Consider the following 21631-nt stretch of genomic DNA (forward strand, 5'->3'; position numbering starts at 1 on the left):
CAACAGCCACTTAGGAGTGTGTGAGAAACTGTGCTAATGGCAGTTAAAGCTGCCTGTAGAAAAAATTCTCTTTACCAGTTCCTAGGGGTTGGCATGTGTTTGTCACCTATGAAATCACAACTCAGATCATTTATATTGTTATTCACAGAAGAGACATTTGAAATTGCCCTTTGTGTCATGTGAACCAGAGAGGATGGATGGTCTGAAGTGTGGGTGCTGGTTGGGGATTCAGGAATTCTGCCATTCCCTTCTTGTGTGGCCTCACAGGAGATTATGCTCTTTCTGTGCCTCAGTTCCCTGTGTGTGTCTTGGAAATCCTCTCCCTTTCTTACCTCAAAGGAGTGTTTCAAATATATCAATAATTGTTAGGTGCTAGAGTGATGGGGAAAGCCACGTGAGCGCTAAGAACAGTGATAGATCAGTAGATAGACTGATAGACAGCTATCTTCTTGTTTATTTTTGTAAGCTACTGAGATAAGAAAGAAGCACTATGCACTTGAAGTTACAGAAAGATTTGTACTTACTTAAAGCAATGGCTCTCATCTCATTACAAGCTAAGACCTCCCTCTGGGCCTCGACAGACTGACAGCTACCGTCACCCCACTGCCCAGCAAAGAAGTGATTTGAGGTATAAAAGTTTCTGTCACTTCCAAATCCTTATGCTCCTTAGAGCCCTCCAACTCCCCGATGTGCATGTGAGCTATTCTACAGCATTCCTTATCCAGTCACCTGCTCTGATTTCAACTCCTCAAAACTACTGGGGTTTTCTAATCTCAATTACCTTCATCTAAATTAGTGCTTGAATATTTTAAGGGCAAAAAATAATTACTGTAGTTTTGGGGCTCTGTTACTCCCCGTTCCCATTAAAAACTTTCAGCTTTTCTTTTGAGTTACACCAACACTGCAGTCCATCAGGTAAGGTAGACTTCTCTGGAAAGAGACATCAGTTAATGTCAAATTGCTGAGTTCTCTCTAAAGGCAAGTGGCTTACAATGTGTAACCACTATTTTTTCCCATTGAAAATATCAGTGTTTTTGTATTCCTTCCTGTGGATTTCAACATTCATAACGTTTGTCAAAACATTAAATCATAACATTTATAACACACCTGCCAGACTGTAGAGGAGAATAAAAGATACTTTTGAGTTGTTTTCTGTTCATTTTACGAAAACACCATTCACATAAGGAAGCATGAGCATGCGTAAAAAATAGCAAGATTTACAAAACCCATTTGTTGTTTGTCCTATTTCCCTGAGCTTAAAATCCTGTTGTTTTGAAACAGTCCTGTTAGATTTCTGAAAGGGTCCCAAGAAAATTCGGGTTTGGGTCCACTCCTGCTCCCACTGAAATCAGTGCCAAAACTGCCAGTGGTTTTTATTGGTTCAGAACACTCCTCTCTGATGGACTGGAAGGGTGAAAGACTACCTGTCTTTTAACTGGCTGTTTTGTTTTCTTTTAGACACCTCTCATCCTGCAAATGAGATCCTATACTCATCTGAGACATGCAGAACTGTGCCTGCTGCTGGGGCTTTTGTCACATGTAACCACAACCATATAGCCACGACTGCTGCTGCAACGAGTATGACTTTGAACCAAGTCAAGCCGGACCCCACGCCTGCACTGAACTGCAACCCAGCCCACCCATTGCTGCACATCAACACGCTGTACGAGGATCACGAGGAGGACGTTTCAAACGTAATGGACAATGGTATTCACTCCCCGACTGACACTGGGGAAATTCTCTCCATCCCTACCCCAAAGCAGATAAGGTTGGCAACATTTGATGAACCAATGGCAATCGTGAGCTCGGTGGAGTACTGAAGATCCCGGGCTGCAGAGCTGTGCCCTCCTGGCCAGGCCCAAGGCCGCTGCAGTGCCAGCCATGGTCCTCCCAACGATGCAATTCACTGCATGAGCATGGAGAGTTTTCACACAGACTACAGCTTTTGGTAATAACACCAAACGGTTTTTCAGGATCACATCATGAGCCCTGTCAGTCATTTGCGAACTAGAATAAAGAAAATCTGGTGGAATTAGACCTTTAACGCCAAGACAACCATTAGCTCTAGCTCTAAACTATAGCTTCCTGATTTCAGTGGGGATTAGCACAATTTACGAACATTAAGAGTCTGATGGCATGCCACAGTAATTTTAGTGTTTAAATCCTTTGCATTCAGAATCACTGATTAAAGTTAAAACAACATGGACGTGAGGTATACTTTCTTAATGGCAGCAGTTAAATAAGAGTTTTTTTCTAAGCAGAGAGGGTTTTTTTTCAATTCAGGATTATGAAAATGTTATATGCAAGCAAAATTTTTGTTTGTTTGTTTCTTTAGCTCACTAATGTTGGGCTTGATGGAGACTTAGCTGAAAGGGCCTTACTACCACCAGCATTTAAGTGCAAAAAGATTGATACACTCAATCTCTTGCATTTATAAATGAAAATACCTGAGGTATGCACTGCCCTTTAACAAGCTTATATGTTTGATGGAAGATGATGAAATGAAGAGTTTATTTTTTTAAATATATTTTACCATGGGAAAAATTACTTTAATAACTTTTCAAACCAGGTGTTGCTTTTAACAAAATGTGTAGAACAGAGTCATTGTAGCTGCTTATTTTTTCATAGTGTATTTATGAACCAGGTTAGAAACTTTCATGGGTGCTTCACTGATACAAAAAATCTTAACGAAGGTCATTACAAAATAATACCTTACAAAAGATGAAACCAGCAAAATTGTTTTCAAATAACACACGGTTAAAGAAGTCTATGAATTTAGGTCTGCAGAGTCGCCTAGTCCTTGATTCAGCAAACATTTAAGGCCATGGATGGCACTGAACAACTCACATGTCTAAAGCTAAGCACACACTGAAATGGCTTTGCTGGATCTGGGCTCTAGTGCAGGCAGACAATAATCCTGCAGTATGTGCTATCACTCCGATTCAATATTTGCCTTTCTTGGCTCAAAGCACATCTTCATGCCCATCTTCCTATAACTACGGTATGTGTGATTTAATAGAAAACTCTAGTATAACTAAAACATCTATTAAAAGTGTATCATGCAATAACCATTCTCAGCAAAATTATAGTGAAACAAAAAGTGACTGTGTTAAAATAATATTCCTAGCTGCATTCAGAATTATGGACTATGTGTGTTTGCTTCAAAATTATGTATAATGGTAGAAAAAATATGCAGCACAAATATGGGACTGAAATCTTGAATTTATTTTTAATTTATTACCTCAGACATGGATATATGAAACCAATATTTAATGAAAATAGCACTGAAAATAAATACCTATTATTCTGAATAGTTTAATGTGTACTACTTCCTAGCTTAGTTACGTACAGGTGGGATTTTATTATAAGCAGTGGGCGGGACATATAAAACCACCATTCCTCACTGCGTTACTTCAGTTCTGCCCAACCTTTTTGGCCTGAACAGGCAAATACCAAAAAGGCAGCAAGGCACAGGACACGTGCCGCAGACCGGGGAGGGGGCGCTGGGGACAGCTGAAGGACCTGGCTGTAACACCCCGAGGTCTCGGCGTGGAGCTGACGAGGGAGATGGAGCTCGGTCCAGGGCAGCTGGGAGATGCTGGCTGCAATGGCTCCTGCTGGCTTGTCTCCTTCCAGCCCTGGGCATGTCAGCATTCCCCACAGCCCGCGAGCCGGGATGAGCAGGGATGAGCAGGGATTTGAGCAGTTTATACACCGCCTGTGGCTGCAGGGCCGTAGGCTGGTCACCCCTCTACTAACTCGCTCAAACACAAGCTGCAAGGTGCTCGGTATCACCGGCTGCGTGACCGGTAAACTGGTGTGACTTTTTACATAACAAATCTGCACCTGCGTCATCAGGGCCTCGTTCTGCCCCAGGTATGGGAGGAAGCTTTCTGCACCGAGGCAGCCGTGGCATGGAGCATCACCCATGACGGCACTGCAAGCAGGGTCTCTGCCCGGCCTGATGGTAGCTGCCGTCCGTTCAGGGTCACCTGAAAGCAACGGCACATCGAGATTCCAGACGTGAGCCGAATGCCCCACTACATCCCAGTCACTGAAATATCGCAGTACTGTAGTTAGAATTAATTTTTTGGGGCAAATTAAAACCATTATAGGTCAGTACTTCTTAAACATCAATAAATAAATAGAAAAAAAGATGGAAAATTGCCGTAAGAAAATCAGGAACCTGTTAATAGAAGCAGAGTGAAAGAATAGGACCCTGAGGCCAGAGTTAAAGAGCTGCAACTCCCTTATGTAACTGTACTTCCACCTGCCAGAAGGCAGCACGGTGATTTCCTCAGGGTTGCAGCAGCTCAGCTGACAATGTTATAAATGCATGAGGAAATCTTTGGGGTTGCCTGTTCACTCTCCACTTGGTATCACACATTGAGCAAAATATCAACCATACTGGCCTGAGCGACAGTGATACGCCAATATTCATATATATCGGTATCAGGCAAAACAGACCATGTCTGAAAAACTAAGGATCCAAACTTTGTGCAGTACATTGAAAACAGCAACATTCAGTAACTAGAGGGATTTTCATCACACAGAAAATGCAGGGCTGGGTTCTCGGGCGGCGCAGGTACCGATCTAATGAGGGTGGTGTTTCCGAGGAAGGGTTGCCCGTTAAGGTGCACATGTCCTCTTCATTCAAGAGCAGGACTCAAGTCTGTGTGGACACACTGTCATTCCCCATGATATCTCTGGTTTCTACTGATTTAGGATCTGCTGGTGCCCTTGTAGAAAGCAACAGCAGACTTGACTGGACCAAGTTAAAGAAAAACATAGAGCTTTCCTCATCCTCAGGACAAGGTGGGGTGAGAGAACAGCCGCTTTACTCATCTTCACTTGTGTTGCGGGACTGTTGCACCATCCTATTTCACAAGCTGGAGGCTGCAGATACGGGCACCCAGCTGTGGGTGCTAACACACTAACTATTTGCTAAGGGCAGGGTGGTGGCCCAGACATGGTATTTCACTGACCAAGCAAGTAGAGAGCGAGTGCAGCTTAGTCTCGGCTGCTGTGGGGTAGATAGATAGCACTGATGAAGGCACATAGCAAGCACTGTCTTGCTGAACTGAAAGGAAAATGTTAGTGCCCTACTCACTGAGAAACTTACCTGAGCTGAATGACCAAAGATGAGAAAGATGAGACACATTCTCATTTTTAAATGTCTCTTTAGTCTGACTCACATGAGCATCTCCATCTGCCTAGTCTCTGCCTCATGGTTTCAGCTTCACAGATCAGATGACTCATATTCTCCAAGGTTGCTTTCCCATTTACTTCTCTGGGAAAAGGACCGCACGTTGAGAGCACAGAACCCCCTTCCTTCAGGGTACTCTTATTCAGAGTACGTTTGACAACCAAACAGGAAAGTCAAGTGTGTCAGAAGTCTCTTGAGCTCTATTTAGGCTGTCCAAACCGAGCAGGAGATCAGCCATTTCTGTCTCACAGCCAGCTAGAGAAGTCCTTCTGTTGGGATTTTTTTAGTGCAGTAATGCTTTTTAGTATTGATGTTACTAATATTTAGCTGCACTGGGTAAATGTACGCATACACACACACAGATTTATATATAGGTACATATGTAGTATACCTACAAATTCTATATAGACATGGAAATATGTATCTGCTGCATAGAAATGTTCATCTTCTCTACTTTGCTTTGTAAACAGATTATACTTAGCCATTTCTTTTCTCTTCGTTTCCCATTATCATTCATTAGGCCCAGCGTAGCAACGTTATGCATCTCTCTGACTTCACTGGGATTTTCTGATGCTGGGCGTGCTGGTGAGGACGCTCTGTTCCCTGCAGAGTTAGGAGTGGTGCGTAGTTTATATTTTGATATTGACTGAGTCAGGCCCTGATCTTGGGAGCCCTGTTCCGTGCTCCTTGGCACCAAAACACAGAATTTATCTCTGTGCTGGGGATGCGGGCAGTACAGCTGAACAGCTATTTTGCACATCCTTTGTACCTTTGTATCTCCAGAGCTGGCTCCCAAAGCCAGGGTTGGACCCCGAGGCAGGCAAAGCGGAGTTGAAGTTCCGCTCGCTTGTCCAACCTTGTTACCAGCCTCCAGGTTATCTGCCAGTTAAAAGCACCGCAGGGATAGTGCTCACAGGCTCTGTGTCTGCAAGAGAGGGATGCTGCACTGAGGGTATTTCATCTCTAGCTTTGAGAAAGCTTGTCACTGCCCTTTCAGGCTTGCATCAAAAGGAGGACTAATGAAGAGCTAAGTCTGAGACCATGAGCCCAGGCTCCTAAAGCCACTAACTCAGTAAAAACCAAAGACAGCCTTAAGCACCCTTGACCTAGCACTGTGTAAGGGAAAATTCTTCCCTTCATATCATAGTCATACAAGAGTATTAATAGGAACAGTGAAAAGCCAGCTTTAACCTTTCAGTCAGAAGGTTCAAGAAGCTCTAGAAGCGCTCATCATCATTGTCCCCACCATACAGATGGAGACACTGAAGCACAGGAAAGTGAAACAATTTGTCCCAAAGCTACTTAGGCCGTGTCTAAACTATCTAAACTAGAGCTGAGAATATGCCATAGGTAGGGCACTGCCCTACCTGCCAGCGGAAGCAAGTGAAGCTGGTTTTGGGTGCTGCAGGAAAGTTCTCTGAATTCTTCTCATAGCTTTCTTTTTCTTTTTTTTTTTTTTTTAATTCTCCCAGAAACATTGTGGAATATCGATCAAGGAATGTTTTGCTTTAAAGAAACAATGGGTTTTCTGATTAAAATAATTCTGCTAAAATACAAGTCACAGAGCACACTGGGAGTTTTAAACAGGACAATTATTTTTCAGACACCTTCCAATATTTTCTGGCTTTGAATGAGGAATATTCCACTCTGTCTCTAAACACACTGTAAATAATGGGAAAGCATTCTATGTACATTATTTACAGGCAAGAATTTTTCAGCTTTTGCTATTCTCTGAACAGTTTTAAAGCATTTCTTAGCTGTTTTTACAAACAGAAAAATTTATGGATAACTGCCGCACCAATAAGGATCTCAGGGCTCTGCAGGTCAGATTCAAGGAAATGCTGGCCTGGCAATCCTGTTGTCCTCAGTGGTTATTGATGCCTCTGACTTAATGCTTTACTGACTTGCTATTTGTTCACAGAATGAATTTGCCTGGAGTCAGAGCCAGCTTAAGCTGAAAGAAGAAGTTGTTGGGCCTCCTGCTGGGCTCGAGAGCAAAGTTTACTGACTCTTTTGGTTAACTAGAAATAATTTTCCTTTATATATCCAGGGAGTGCACAGAATACAATAAATCCCTGGAAGAGGAATGCACGATTCACAAACAAAACTTGATGTCTTGCATGAAATGAGGCAGAAACCACCCATATCCTCCACTGCAGATGCCTGCCTGTAAAGAAAAACTACATGCTTAAAAGATTATACCAGTTTTGGGTCTTAGAGCTTTTATACTATGTCAATAAAGCCACGGCAGTTTTCCACAGTTATTGCTCTGGGATAACAAGCCTGTGCCTGGCCCCTGGGGCGCACAGCAGAGGAGACAGATGGGTACAGTTTGTTGCTGAGGGAAGGAGCTTCTGTGAGCAGTTTGGGAACTTCTTTTGCAAAGTGATGGAGGTATTCATCCATGCAAACTTGGAAAAAGGATGTGCCAGAATGGGGGCTAAGAAAACTCTGTACTATTTGTCCTCTATGTACAGTCCTGCGGACTTCACATTGACAGATTTATCCTGTTTTTGGAAAGGCCTAAACAATGTAAAGGAGTGAATAGAAGTACAGAAGAAATTAATAGCCTGGAGAAGAGAAGGCTCCGAGGAGACCTTATTGCAGCCTTTCAATACTTAAAGAGGGCTTATAAGAAAGATGGAGACAGAATTTTAATAGGGCCTGTAGTGATGGGACAAGGGGTAATGGTTTTAAACTAAAAGAGGGTAGGTTCATACTAGATATAAGTAAGAAATAGTTCAAAACAGCAGAGGTGAGAGCCTGAGAAACTAGGTATCCCAGCAGAGCAAAGGGATGCTTCAGATGACAAGAGCGGCAGAAGAGTCAAAGGAGCTTCTGGGAGAAGCTTTAAATATGAGAATGACTCCAAGGCAGTGGCAGAGAATATTGTAACGCCTGGGAAGAAGACATTGAGTGAGGGGCCACACAGGTGATGGAGGTACTGAGGCATCTCTCTTACGAGGAAAAGCTGAGAGAGCTGGGACAGTGCATACAGCCTTTCAGCTCGGCAGGCGGTGGCTGTAAAGGGACAGCATTCAACACACCTCAGGTCTCTCCATCATGCAGACCCTTGACTCCACGCTCCCTAGCAGCCTGGCTGCTCTCCTGGAAACTCCTCTCAGACCACGTGAAATCAAGGGACCCTCTGTGGTGGAAAGAGACCATCAACCTGGGAAAAGCCAGCAATAAAATACACATGCAGATAATGTATTTTTCCCTTCTATACTCCAGGATCTTTGCAAAAGTCTGTTTAACTCCTTCCCACCCACAGATTTGTCAGAATGTCCCACAGCAGCAAAGTATTTCTCTGCAAGCCTGTCTTTACTTATAAGAGTTGCTGGCTTGTCCTGCCACTACCTAATTTGCTCTAAATCATCAGTTTCTACTCAAGTGCGGAGGAGGCCTGGTCTCCAGCCATAAGTCCTTTTGTTTAAACAAAGTCTCATATCAAAGTAACCACAGGATAGGAACCCAGGGCAGATTCAAGAGCAAAGTCTTGGAAAGAGACACTTGGACATAAAACAAGAGCTATTTCGTTTCCTTATTTTCCCTTTTACCATCTAAATGCAGGTTTATGTTACACTGAATCTCTGGGAAACACTAGAGGAAATGTGGGCTGGCAAATGAAATGTCCTCTGCAGGCACGCTCCTCTTTTTCTCAGCAGACCAAGCATCTCCTCTGGAGGTTCTGGCCCTGGACTTTACTCAGTTATAATTAAAACTTTATGGGTTTATATTGAACTGACTTCCTCAGCAAATACATATTAAAATAGAAACGTCATTTTCACTGCGAATGGGAATTTGCTTTTTGATTTTTACCCTAAGCATTGAAACCAAAATCCATGAAAGATTATCTAATTTCTGCAAGTTTTAAGTTGTATAATTAAGTTTTGTAAGTTGTGTAGTGAATTAAGATCAGTGTTTTTTTAAAATGTTTCTTGTTTGGGTTAACAATAAATTGCAAGATACTTGATGACAGGTTTCATGTCCAAAATCAAGGCAGGAGACTTCTGATGAGATAACTTGCTAATTTATTACATGCTACTACCTAGTGCTTGGGCAGCAGTAACAGTTGGGAGCTGCTGTCAGAGACCAGTAACACAACGGCAGCTCCAGCCAAGAATCCAGCACGCCCACAGCCTTGTACTGCTCCTGCACAGGCAGCTTTGCCTCTTTGCCTGGGCTTAGAGCTGCCCCTGCTTGGAGGGCTCCTGGGCAAGCACTGAGCAGCCTCAGCTTTTTAGTCATTAAAACGCACCCTCTGTTCTGGAGGGCTGCCCACTTTTTTGTTTCTGCAGGCCAAAACATTGCCCACCGATAAACGAAAGCCCACGGATCTGCTGCCTGGGCTGTGCAACGCACAGGGCCACGGAAGAGCTTGCTGGACCTGCTGGCTCGTGCAAGAGAGCAGGCAGTGAGCAGGAAGGGCGCGAGTCGGGACCCAGAGCCACCATAGGCAACAGGCATCCTCTGGGAAGCCAGCCGCAGCCCGAGGCCACGCAGCCGGTGCTTACCCTTTATTGGGCAGGTTGCTAACTTATTTCTGCTCCCCTTCACCCGAAGTCCACAGTCTGCGACGTCCCTGCCTGCTGAGCCCTTCTCTGAAATTCTGCCCTCTTCCCCTGCCATATACCTCTCTGCACATAAAAACTATCCTTCCAAAGCCAATTCTTACTGACACCGTGCCGAGCTTTCACTGGCTATTTCTTCATTAGCCAGTAACAGTGTCACAGGAGCAGGTCAGTAAATTGAAGCAGTCGGTGCCGATTTCCTCATTCCTCATTACTCCAGTATATGGGGTTTACTCCAGCCTGGGAGTTTAAATTCAGGGGACATTTAGTGTGCTACCCTGGACTAAACATTCCTGCCAGGCGTGCGTGAGACCTGTCATGTGTCTCGACCCTCATTTCTCTGTCAGGGGCTGGTTTGTACATCAAGTGGAGGTCCTGGAGAACCTGCATTCGCAACAGATCCACTCTGCAAAATGAACCAGCATGCAGCTGGCAGGTCCATCAGGGAGCGTCCTCCAGAACTACACTACTTCTCCAAGCCAAAATGCCAAAGCTGATGCCGTTGTTGCACGCTCTTCTCCTGTATTGTCCCTCCCCCAGCCATCCTGTGAGTGTGCTCCCCCCCCAACCTGACCTTTTCCCGTAACCCTGCTCAAGCAATAACCGCCAGCAGTGGTCATGATGGATGCATGTGGTCATGATGGATGCGTCTGGTGGTGATGGATGCATCCAGCTCAAACTGGATTCGGGGGGAGACAGATAACAACACAATAGCCAAGGGCTAATTTATGGCAACATGCCTTCCTGACCACAGGGCTGGTCAAAGTCTGACACAAGACAAATTTGGAAGAAACTAACACCTGCAGTTGGTATGCAAATATGACCATGAGTCAATCATCTTACCCCATAAACAGTGAGCAGCCCAGGAGCCCTTTGAGCTCTCCTGCACGGCAGCGGGCTGCACACCAGGATCACCCCTGGAGCAGGGACACCTCTCAAGGTTACTCCTCGAGGTTGAGAGATTCCTTGCCGCAACAGATTCTCGGTAAGTGACTAATAGCATGCTAAAGTTTGAAATCTCAGCTAAGTGATATAAAGGATTGATTGTGCATATATAAAATCCTTTAGACATAAACTGTTGATCAAGTCTGGGACTAGGACTGGATCCAGCCGCACCTAGGCTCCTCTCCGAGAAGTTTAAAAAGCAAGGGGGTCCTTTCTGAACCTCATGACTCAACGGGAGGGTCTCTCTGGCAGTTTTATCTGACCCTGTCCTCTGTGCAGTAAATAACCCAGTGTACCTTGCCATTGAATGTTGTTAAGCCACTGTCACATTTATGGTTGAACTTTGTTAATTCATTGTTTTATATGAATAAAGTATATTGTTGCTTCTCTCTTACGAGTGAAGTGCATTGCTCCATCCACAACACATCCTCACGACAGCTACAGCTCCTATATTGGCTGAGCAGCACCTTGCTCTGGCTCTGCCTCACCTGAACACCTACCCGGCCGCAGCACTCCACCACAGCTGGCACAGAAGAGGCTGCAGAACTGTCTCCTCTACCAGCGATGAAGAAAATGAGGAGAACCAGGACATGCTAATACTGTTCACCAGATCTGGACAGCCAAACTCAGTGGAATTTATCGGTTCATGTGCAAGGTGAATTCTGCCCGGAGGGTAAGATTATGCATATAAGCATGGTAACATTCAGCTACCATGAAGTAAAATTAGACTGTGGATTTACAGTGTATTAACTAGCTCTGTGTGGCAACTGTGTGCGTGCATACTCTTGCCCCATGCTAAATGTTAAATAAATCCCCCATTCTCACTGAAGAGCAAGCTTTTCTTTACCATAGGATGGACATATATACAAGAGTTGTTACCCCAGAGTACCTCACACCTCCTAAATCCATGTCCCAGCCTTCCCCACCAGCTTCTTGTATTCTGTGGAGCTGACTCCATTAGGAAGCTCCTTAGAGACAGGAACATTAATGTCTCCATTGCAATGTTGAAATTTTAAATGTTAATTTGTTGGTTTTGCTTAAGAAGCCAAAGACCATGTGATAAGTGATACCAAATGTGTCCAAATAAGCTATGATTGTGGTGAGCAATCTATCAGGTTCAGAGTAATAAATGACTACATAAATAGCTAGTTTTAATGATGTTTCCTCTACAGATTTATAGCAGAAATAAAACTCCAAAGCATTTGGCTCCTGAGGAGCACTGACAAGACTTGTTTAGCATGGATGGCTGATACATACAGATTTTGAGGCATAGAAGTTGCTATACCTGAATGCAAAATGGGGATTTTATGGTATCATTTCCATTTTCTCCCCCCTGCATGTTAATCAAGCAGCAAATGCATGAATAAGATAACATTGATTCTGTTAGCAGGCTGGCAATCAGCTAATCGACTTTCTCTGTGCACCAGGTAATGTGTATGTGCTGCTCCAATTATCTCTTACTCCTGAAGAAATAATTCCTAATATTTAGCAGAACCATTATTCCAATGATACATTAGCTCCAAATGTTTCAGCTAAAATATCTTCCCCTTGATAGCTCCATTAATTGCCTTTTGAAATGTTAACATGTATCTGCCCTTGCGTCGATATATTAAATCCTTTTCTTTTAATTAGGGAGTTCAAAGACAAAAGCTTTACAAACGAAATGGAGTCAACTCTCCTCTACATTAGCCTGGACCATTTTTTTTGCAATCACTTGGGTTGGACCAGGAGCGTTTCCCGCTGTCCTACCAAGCGTGAGTCCTGCTGGGCAGTCAGGACGGGCTCCCTTGTCTTCAGCAAGACAGAGGCAGCAAATGGCTTGGCCCTCATCCTCAGACAGGCTGTGACCAAAAGGCCACCCACCCGTTGAGTGCCCGTCACCACAGCACATTTGGTCCGATGAAGCCTGTACTTCTAATCCCAGGCCATATAAATTCAGGTGGAATTTAATATAAACTGCTTTATTCAGACACAACTGGCACGGGACATTTTTCATGACCTAAATTATTTTCATTATTTATCTATTAAGGTTAGCCAGAGAGATCTGAGAGCTCATTACTTTGGAATATGTCAGGAGAAAAAGAAAATAAATAAAAGCACAGTTGTAAAATATTTTCCTAACTAGTACTCTGTCTCCTGCAAAATGTTGGGACATGTATACAGAAAAAAGGATGAACAAGACCAAAAGAGAGAGGACAGGAGGCACATGCATGAAATTACTAAACGAAAACTCAGTGATAATATAACCAAACCAGCTTGCATTTTCCTGTCATGAAAGCAACCTATGCAAAATTGTATGTCTACCTGTTCTGTTAGACTGCACAGGTAAAATAAAGGAATGCTGTATGCTATACCTAAACTAAATGTCAAAATCAAATGCCAGGCTGCAAGACTCCTCTATGAAATAGGTTTTTATTGACCGTCCTGCATCACCCCTCTTGCCTTTCCCCCTTTCAACACACAGTGCCAAACAGTGCGGATAACAGATGCTGGTTTTGGGAAAGGGGTTTGGTGGGTGGAAGCCTCAATGGCTTTTGCTGGGATATTAAGATTGTGGCCTGACTGGTTGTATTATTAACATGTCTGTTGCCAGCTGAGTTACCATACACGAAGAGATTCATCTGGGCAAGCATAACCTTCTCTGAGGGGTTTAACATTTTTTAATTCGAAGGTAGCAACACAGGCTGAGGCACCCCTACACCCTGCATCTCTGTCCCTGAAGCATCTCCTTCAGCCAATGGCACGTGCAAGCCTGCAGAAATTGGGCTCCTGCCAGGCTGCTTTGGGACTCTGAAACAAGGATTTAGATACCTGTCTCACCTGCAGGAGCCACTCCAGCAATGTTCTGGCTACTATCTGAGTCCGTGTTAAAAAAAAAAAAAAAAAGACAGTTCTCCACCTCTGAGACTTTTAGGGTGGACTATATGAGTATAGGCAAGTACACTGATTTATTCAGTGGCTGCAATAATTTCACTCCCTTCCCATAGCTGACATGAAGTGAGGAATTCAGCTCAGTTCTTACATTTCGTAGAAAAATATATACAATTAAAATGTACTTGGCAATTCTGGATCAGTGGATAAAAACACTAAATAGAGGGATTTTTTCCCCCTTTCTTAGAGACTAGCATTTCGAAGTAGGGCGGGGTTCTTTCTCTCAGCACCAGCTCTGCTTTACTGATAAACTGGCCTGATCTTTAAGAAACTTGCAATAAGAAAGATTTTCTAGCCAGTAAGTCTGATACCTTTACTAAGTCAGAGAGCAAGTTAAGGATGTGCGGTATGAATTGTATTGAGCTAAAAGGTGCTGTTCAGTATGCACTTGCTGCCTGATGGGAGCCTGACGGGTCTGCTCAGCCAGAGGCTGACCAACCAAAGCTGTACGCACGTGGGAAGTATAGGTAACACAGTACTGTACATACAGTACATAACAAGCATTTCTAATTAGCTTATGCCAGCTTGCCCTCTCCTCCTAGAAGGCTTAAATAGTGTTGACAGAAGCTACATTCAGTACACGCATGGAAATTAACTCCACTAACTTGAATTCTGCATTTGATCCTAGTCAGTGGAAATGAAAGGTTCAGAAAGAAGTGACTTTCTATTCCCTCTGATAAAAATTAATCCAAAAGCTGACATTTCATATGTGATTTAACTAGTCCTGAATAGACTCATTAAGTGTCCAGTTTTGTTGGTTAATATTCCCACAGAATCCATTACCAATGTCATTAGAGGAGATAAAATAGTACAATTTCTTCACTTGATTATGAATGATTTTAAGGTTTAGTAACAAGTATTTGTAACAATCTCTCAGCCATTATCTACATAACTAGTATCAATAACAGGCTTCCTAAATGAATTATAAGAACAATTAATCAGACAATACCATAATTGCATATTGGATTAATTATACATTCACCCAGTGACGGCAATTAAAATTCAAGCCTTGCCTAAAGGTAGACTTAAGAATCAATAAATGCATTTTTAACACCTTAAAGCTAAAATCACCTTCTATGTAGTGTCTTACTAAGAGATAATCATAACATTCGACTTGCAAGACACAGTCATTTATCTGATTTTTTTTCATACATACTCATTTTTTTGTTATTACTCATTTGTTACCATGCAATGTACTTAAACATCTTTGCACATGTTGTACAATCTTGTCTATCAAGAGTTTCATAATCAGTTCGTCAGGAAGAAATTAAAATTTTTCAATTGCAACATTCAATCCAAAACTTTCGCAACTGCAGATGACAGAAATATAGAAAATATGTTTCCACAAAGCTTGTGTAATAAGATCTGAATTAATCTCAATGATGGACAGGGAGTAGTAATTCTTTTACTAAGCCTTCTGCAAAGAGACACCCTCCTAGCAGTAAGCAGCAACGTTTATTCTTTTACTATCACAAGTCATATGTAGCTAAAAACATTCATCCCTCACTTGTGAGCCTTCACTCACAGCTTTGATAAATAACATATTCGTATTGCACAGAAAGGACTTGGAACAGTTTTCCACATACCTATCATGTGTGCTTGGTGTTTATGGTAATTTATTTTACGGATTTAGAGTGCTCCCAGTGGTACTGCAATGAAATCGGTGCAGTTACTGTAATTGGATTTACCTTGCCGGAGGAAAGGTCAGCTTTCAAAGAAGAAGGAATTATTTTACCTTTCCCTTCATCAGCCAGGCACCTCTCCGATGTGTACACATAAAGCTTCAATTTCCATATCCTTTGTTGACTAACAATTTTACTGCATTCTGCCTGAAAAAAAAAAAAAAAAAGCATTTAGAAATCACTTTACCCACTTCTGAAGTGCAATCACCACAAGTGAAGTGAAATGGATTTTCTAATAGGAAGCCGCAACAGACAATTTCAGAGCAAAATTTCAGGGGGAATGGAGAGAAGTCAGGCTGTAATTACACCTGGTGAAAACTACCCGGGATCGAAGGCTAATAGAGCATCTCTTTTTAAGTCCCACGGGAATGCTTAAGGGCCCAAAGGCAGCAGAGAATTCCCATGGTGGGACAGGAGCGGATGAGGTGGAACAGACAGGCAAGCGCAGATCTGCTGAAGGGCCAGAGGCAATGTAAAGGATCTGGGCAGTCACAACGCAGACGCTGAGCCTGGCTCTGTGTGACCTGCCCCCAAATTGCCGAGCAGGGTAACTGCTCGCTGAGGCGTGATACTTATTGCAGCTGTGGGTTGGGCTGCTTTGGGGCCCGAGCCCGTTTCTGTGTGGCCCCACGGGTCCCTGCTTGTCTGCATCAGCCCAAGCCAGTGCTTACTCAGGAGTTTCAGCATCTCCGTGCAGTCTGACACATTCCTGTGCTCTAAAGTACCCGAATAAGTGCGTTTATAGATATCCAGAGACCCCAACAGTTCCCATGGAAATTGAACAGCTTTTTCTGGGCAGGCTTTGTTGAATCAGTCTGAAATTAAACTCCTTTTTGGGAAGCATTGACTTTGTATAAACCAAATTTCTACCAATGTGCTCTAAGAGCAGTTTCACAACTGGCACGCATGGCTCCGGGTAACGTAACTGAGCACAGCTGGCAGCTCAGTCCGTGCGCAGGACGTATCCGCGGCACGCAGCAAATACAGCGCTGCCGGAGCCAGTCTTTCCCTCAGGTCTCTGTGTCTCTGGCTGCAAGAAAGATTAAACTTTTTCACTTGTATATTTTCTGATGGGCAAGGTCAGCCTCTGACATGATGGGTATTGGATCATGTCACGCCTGAACAGAAGCGTAAATGACCCATGAAATTAAAGGACATTTTCTGGCACTCACTCAGGACAGCTTAAGTTTCCTGAAGGTAGATCAGCCTGGAAAGTCCTAGCAACAAAGAAAAGATATTCATCTCTAGGTGGAAGAAATACCCCACACAAAAATACACAAACAGCAAGAGCCTAACTTGAGTCCAATGAAACAAAAAAATGGTTTTTTTTCACATTAGAGAACAACATACAAAACAGGGAAAGAAAAACAATTCTATAGAAGTGTCATATCTTAAAATGTTTAAGGAACTAATACCGTATAACATTGGTGATTAGGACAGCTTATAGCAAGCATCGGACAACAGCACTGCGGGATCTGCAAGGATGTGGCTGCTGCCCTGGCTTTGGCAAGAATTTCAGTCATCCCAGCCTCTGTGGGGTGGGACAGCCTGTGAGGAGCCCTCTCTTTCCACAGCCGTTGGCACAGAAGAGCTCCTCTGATATTTCCCCTCAGCCTAGGGTCCAAGACTGTTTACTGTGAGGTCTCTGAGACATACAAGTCTGCTGCCCTCCAAATCTGAAACTGTCTAGATTTGGTGATACGCTGAGCGAGCTGTCACAAGACAGCTAGGATCTGCCTCTCCTCTACAGGGCTTTGGAGGGGCTTTCCACAACTCCCAAAGGACACGACACGGCATCCAGCTGCCTGATCTGACCCTAGAAAACTAACTTGCTAGCTTGATATCTACCACCTTTTGGATTTCACTATGGCTGTTGCACTGTTAAAAACTTGCTGGGGTGCCTACAGCCGTATAGGTGTTTCTGTCTTTTTAATAACATCAATAAATACATTTTCAGAAAATCAGTATAACAGCATCAAGCTGTAACAGTCCAATCTTGCCCATTAGATAAATACCAAAAGTTGTGCAGTTACTGGGTGACTAAAAATTGCTCAGCCCAATGGTCTCTAAAAAGGGAGACAAGAATTACTTTTCAAGCACAAAATCTGCAGGAGATGACAGATGTTTGCACCTAGCAAAATATTCATGTCAGCTTTCTAATATCTAATACAATTATGTCAAGCACTGACCTCTTTTTTTATTGATTTCTCCAACCTACCACACCTGCTCGGTAGTTGGAGCCTTCAGTTATATTCATGGTATCACCCCAGGGTACAAGGTGGAGATTTGCAGGAGAGTGAAAAAATAGCTTAGCATGAAACTGTATACTACAGATGTTGTTGCCAGAAATGGCATTAATAGTAGTGACATACCGGCCCTGTCAAAGTGCAAACATTTTCTTACAGTCAGCTTTATAAAACACGTAAAATAATCTGCCCAGAAATGAGATGCCTGGGAGTAAGGTGAACAACTGACTTCTTGTCTGTTCTTTACATAAGGGGCTTTATGTGCCCTACTTATTAAAAAAATAATAGTATGGATTTTGAAGCTGGTAATTACATGTTTTAAATGCAGAAGTTTGTTTAAAATACAAGTGATAAACCAGGAAATCATTACATATGAGCATTATGAAAACGTTTCTGGCATTAATGACATAAACGTAAGTTACACAATATTGATGTTTTCTCTAGTGTTCTATAATCATGTTTTCAGAGAGATGTTCCACTAACCCATTGAATTACTCTATTTTTTCCAAAATTTAAAAAGTGAGCTGAAGTATTTATCTTTTTCTACTTCTTATTTCCTACCAAAAAAAAGTGCTAACTGGATTTCATGATTTAGCTTTACCCACACCCAGCGAATGCAACAGGGCACTGTCAGACAGTAAAGAAATTAGGAATATGGTGCCTTCTACTTTGAGCTGGTTTCATTTTTGAGCATCCCAGGTTTCCAAGCACTGTGTCAGATGACATGTCAACAACGAGAATAAGTCTATCAGAAGAGCTCTGCTTTTCAGTAACCTCTTCATCGCTCCCAGGGAGAAGATCTGTGGCCCAGAACAGCCAAACCATTCCCTCTTGCATTCTCAACATCTTTGTAGTCCACAACAGTTGAAGTCTAAATGAGACATGGGCATGTGCTTGGTCTTCTGCTATTTCTTACAGAGCAAACGTCTCCTACTGCTCTTCCTGTGTCCTTTACACCTCTGGCATAGACCTCTGAGTGAGGTAGAAAATGTCCTTACTACCAATCTCTTTTCCCAATAGGGACTTGAGACATACATAACTAGCCAACAACATACCGGTAACTTAGTACTTACTGTCTTTCCAAGTATTTGTCAATTGAAAAAGCCCTCTAGATACTAATCTCATTTTATTTGTGTTAGAGATACAGGTCTGCCACTTGCATCACTAGACAAACAGCAAGATTAGGAGTGTGCAGGCTGCCGTCTTCACATTGCACATTCTTTTGCCAGATGAAAACTGGTTTAGAAATGACTGATGAATTCTGGACATCAGTGATTTATTTTTATTTTTTTAATTTACTGCCCTGTAAAGTCAGTAATCTTCACTGAGCATTTAACAGCCATCTAAAGTTCCTAGCACTGAACATGTGAGAAAAGGTGACCGTATCACTGCCTCCTGTTTTAAAAGTGCACACGAGTGTATACATGTAAGGTATGAATCTCTTCAGAATAATGTTTGCCCTCACAGGGCCAAGCTCAATGTCCACGTTCCTTGAATTTTCTTGCAATCTACTGCTCCACAAAGGACTTAACTGAAAGGAAACATTCCCGCTGTGTCTGTAGAATTCCTATTTCCAAAAAAGCTTTGTCCCAGCAGGCAGTGTACTTCAGCGGAGTGCCTAAGGGTACCTCCTGAGACAATACCTTTGGTCTCCTGCTTTCTAAAATGCGCCCACACAAATAAAAGTACACAACTATAACCTCAAGGCATACTGTTTAGTAAGTACAGTATCACAATGTGAGCATGCAACCATTCTGAAGATTACTGTAAACAAAATGTAGCTGAATTGTGCCAAAAAGCATTGTAGCATATTTTCAAAATCAAGTTTCTCTTATCAGGTTAGAATTTATAACATATTTGTAATAAGCATTTATTCTCTTCTCTTCAGAGCGTATAACACATTCCCATGACACAGAACATAAAAATGCAGGACTGTGTTTAGCCATATTCTAATCCAAAAGCGGCTGCGTGCCAAGGCAAGGCCTCAAGAACACTTGACTGGTCTAGTCACATCTGTTACTACTCAGTGACTATTGTTCAACATTTGGTTATATTTTTCAAGAGGTTTCATTCAATCCTTCTATGAACCAGCGGTTTGACTCGTGTGTACAATGAGTACAGACTCACCCAAGCTGGTAACCACAGTGGGTAAACCCCAGAAGCGGCATGCAGAGATGCTTCAGTTAGCTCTGCGGGAGCCATCACTGCAACCAGAAGCAGGGTCAGCTACGCCAGCCTGTGCTCTGCCTCGGCTGGACAGACCTGCCGGGAAGCCTCGCGACCCAGGCTGGCAGATTTACATGGTGCTCCGCTGAGCCACAGGGACTCACCAGCTGGGATGTCTGTCCTGGATTCCTCTGGGTTTCTGCTCGTGGCTATGCCATGGTTCTTCCGTCCCTTCTAAGTGGAAAACTTCCTCAAGAACGGGTGAGGGAAGGACAACTGCACAATAGGAAGTCATACCACTTCATCCCAAGTGCCTCCACTCAGCACAGTTTCAAATCAGTCAGCCCAGCTTGAGAATAAGAATAGGAGATGATGAATGATGTACAAAATCTCCGGACATAAATATTAACTGAATTGTCCTGAAATGGCTGGATAAGGTAGTGAAAAAAGTCACTGCTTCTTGTCCCTGACAAATCAAGTATTCATCTTCCTTGCAGGTAAAGATAGATTGCCAGGATCTATCTGGAGGTGCAATGCTGTGACTTCCCAGTGGCAATATCCTACACACTGTTTGGTAGTGGTAATGGTCTTTCCCTCTCGGTTTTGCGTCAAACCTAAAGTGTGATTAACGTGTCTCAGTTCCTACAAGTGGCCACTGTGTGACTGGAGCACAGGTTCTGCAAATGTAGACAGCTCTGATAACCAGAGAACTGCATATTGAGCATCCTAAAATCATGCCACGAGACAGGTGAAGACAGCAATTTGATGTCCCACCAAGCCTTTTCTTCTCTGGACTGAAGAAACCCACCTCCCTCAGCCTCTCCTCATATATCATGCTCTCCAGCTCTCAAACAGGCTCGGTGGCCCTCAGGCAGATGAGTTCCAGCTGGTCAACTCCTTCTTGTCCAAAACTGGACACGGCACTTCAGACACAACCTCATGAGTGCCAGAGACAGAGAATTAATCTTTTCTCTGGTCCTGCTGGCTACAAATTTGTTAATACAGCCCAGAATGTGTTTGACCACCTTTGCTGCAAGAGCATCCTGCTGACTCTTGTTCAGCTCATCCTCCACAGCTGCCAGGTCCTTTTCTGCAAAGCTGAAAATGGAACAAAATTCTAGAGCAACGGACTTCAAAAGTAATCCCAAGGAGAATGATTTAATATTTTCATCTCGCCTCTAGTGTATACGCTTTGATGAATTGATATCTTCAGCTAACATGCCCATCTCACATTAGCTCTTTATTTCTCAACCTGTGCTCACCCATGTCAGCAAACAGCCCCTACATCAGCTACGATCACTCACGGTGCCAGCACGGCACAGCTAACATTGCATTGACCCATTCCACTAAAAACACAGCACCAAAAGCTGTAAAATCACCGAGAGGATACAGCTCCCACAAGCCCTGCATAAATCACCACGGATTTGGACAGCGAGGTCTGCTTTCTCCTTGCTGTCTGGCAGACGGGGATGTGTTCTTCACAGAAGATGTCTGTCCAAGGCAAGACAAATGCAAGCACTCCACTCTCCCTGTTGCCACCTGTGTACAGCTCAGTAGCATTGTGCCGCACTGATTGAATTAGGAAGAATGACTGAAGAAGAGTACTTTGCTTTGACCAGCACTGGCAGTGATAGAATAAAGAGAGAGTGTTTCTCCCTCTCCTTCTTTTTCTTCCTCTCCTGCGACCACGTTGTATCACAGCTGGCTGCTTTTAGAGATGTCAGCTGTTTTGTTAGAGCAGCTTTATTGAATGAGAAGGTGTCAAGAAGCATGTAGGAAAACTCCTCCTGCTTTTAACTGTAGAAAATTTGCCCTGAGAAGAAAAAAAAAAACCCAGTTATTCCAGTCAATTAGACTGACATCTGCTTTCGTAAGTGGCTT

General features: G+C 43.2%; 1 protein-coding gene and 1 long non-coding RNA gene across 3 annotated transcripts in view; one reads left to right on the forward strand and one right to left on the reverse strand.

Annotated features, from left to right (window-relative positions):
- PANX2 (pannexin 2) overlaps positions 1–3369 on the forward strand; it is a 24479-nt gene extending 21110 nt beyond the window's left edge. The window contains exons 4-5 of one of the 2 annotated variants that reach the window (XM_075742724.1): positions 555–628; positions 1459–1534. In XM_075742724.1, the coding sequence (XP_075598839.1) occupies positions 555–586 (32 nt within the window). In that variant the 3' untranslated portion in view covers positions 587–628; positions 1459–1534. Of the gene's footprint in view, positions 1–554; positions 629–1458 lie in introns of both variants that reach the window. The other variant, XM_075742716.1, reaches the window with a different exon arrangement.
- The window catches only part of LOC142599976 (uncharacterized), a 22694-nt gene extending 1649 nt beyond the window's left edge, over positions 1–21045 (reverse strand). Inside the window, exons 1-3 of the long non-coding RNA XR_012833472.1 lie at positions 19712–21045; positions 16511–16555; positions 15392–15485 (exon numbers count right to left, since the gene is read on the reverse strand). This is a non-coding gene — a long non-coding RNA (uncharacterized LOC142599976). The remainder of the gene's footprint in view (positions 1–15391; positions 15486–16510; positions 16556–19711) is intronic.
- Between the last annotated feature and the right edge of the window lie 586 nt (positions 21046–21631).

This window comes from Balearica regulorum, chromosome 1 (assembly GCF_011004875.1).
Source record: "Balearica regulorum gibbericeps isolate bBalReg1 chromosome 1, bBalReg1.pri, whole genome shotgun sequence".
Classification (NCBI taxonomy): Eukaryota; Metazoa; Chordata; class Aves; order Gruiformes; family Gruidae; genus Balearica; species Balearica regulorum.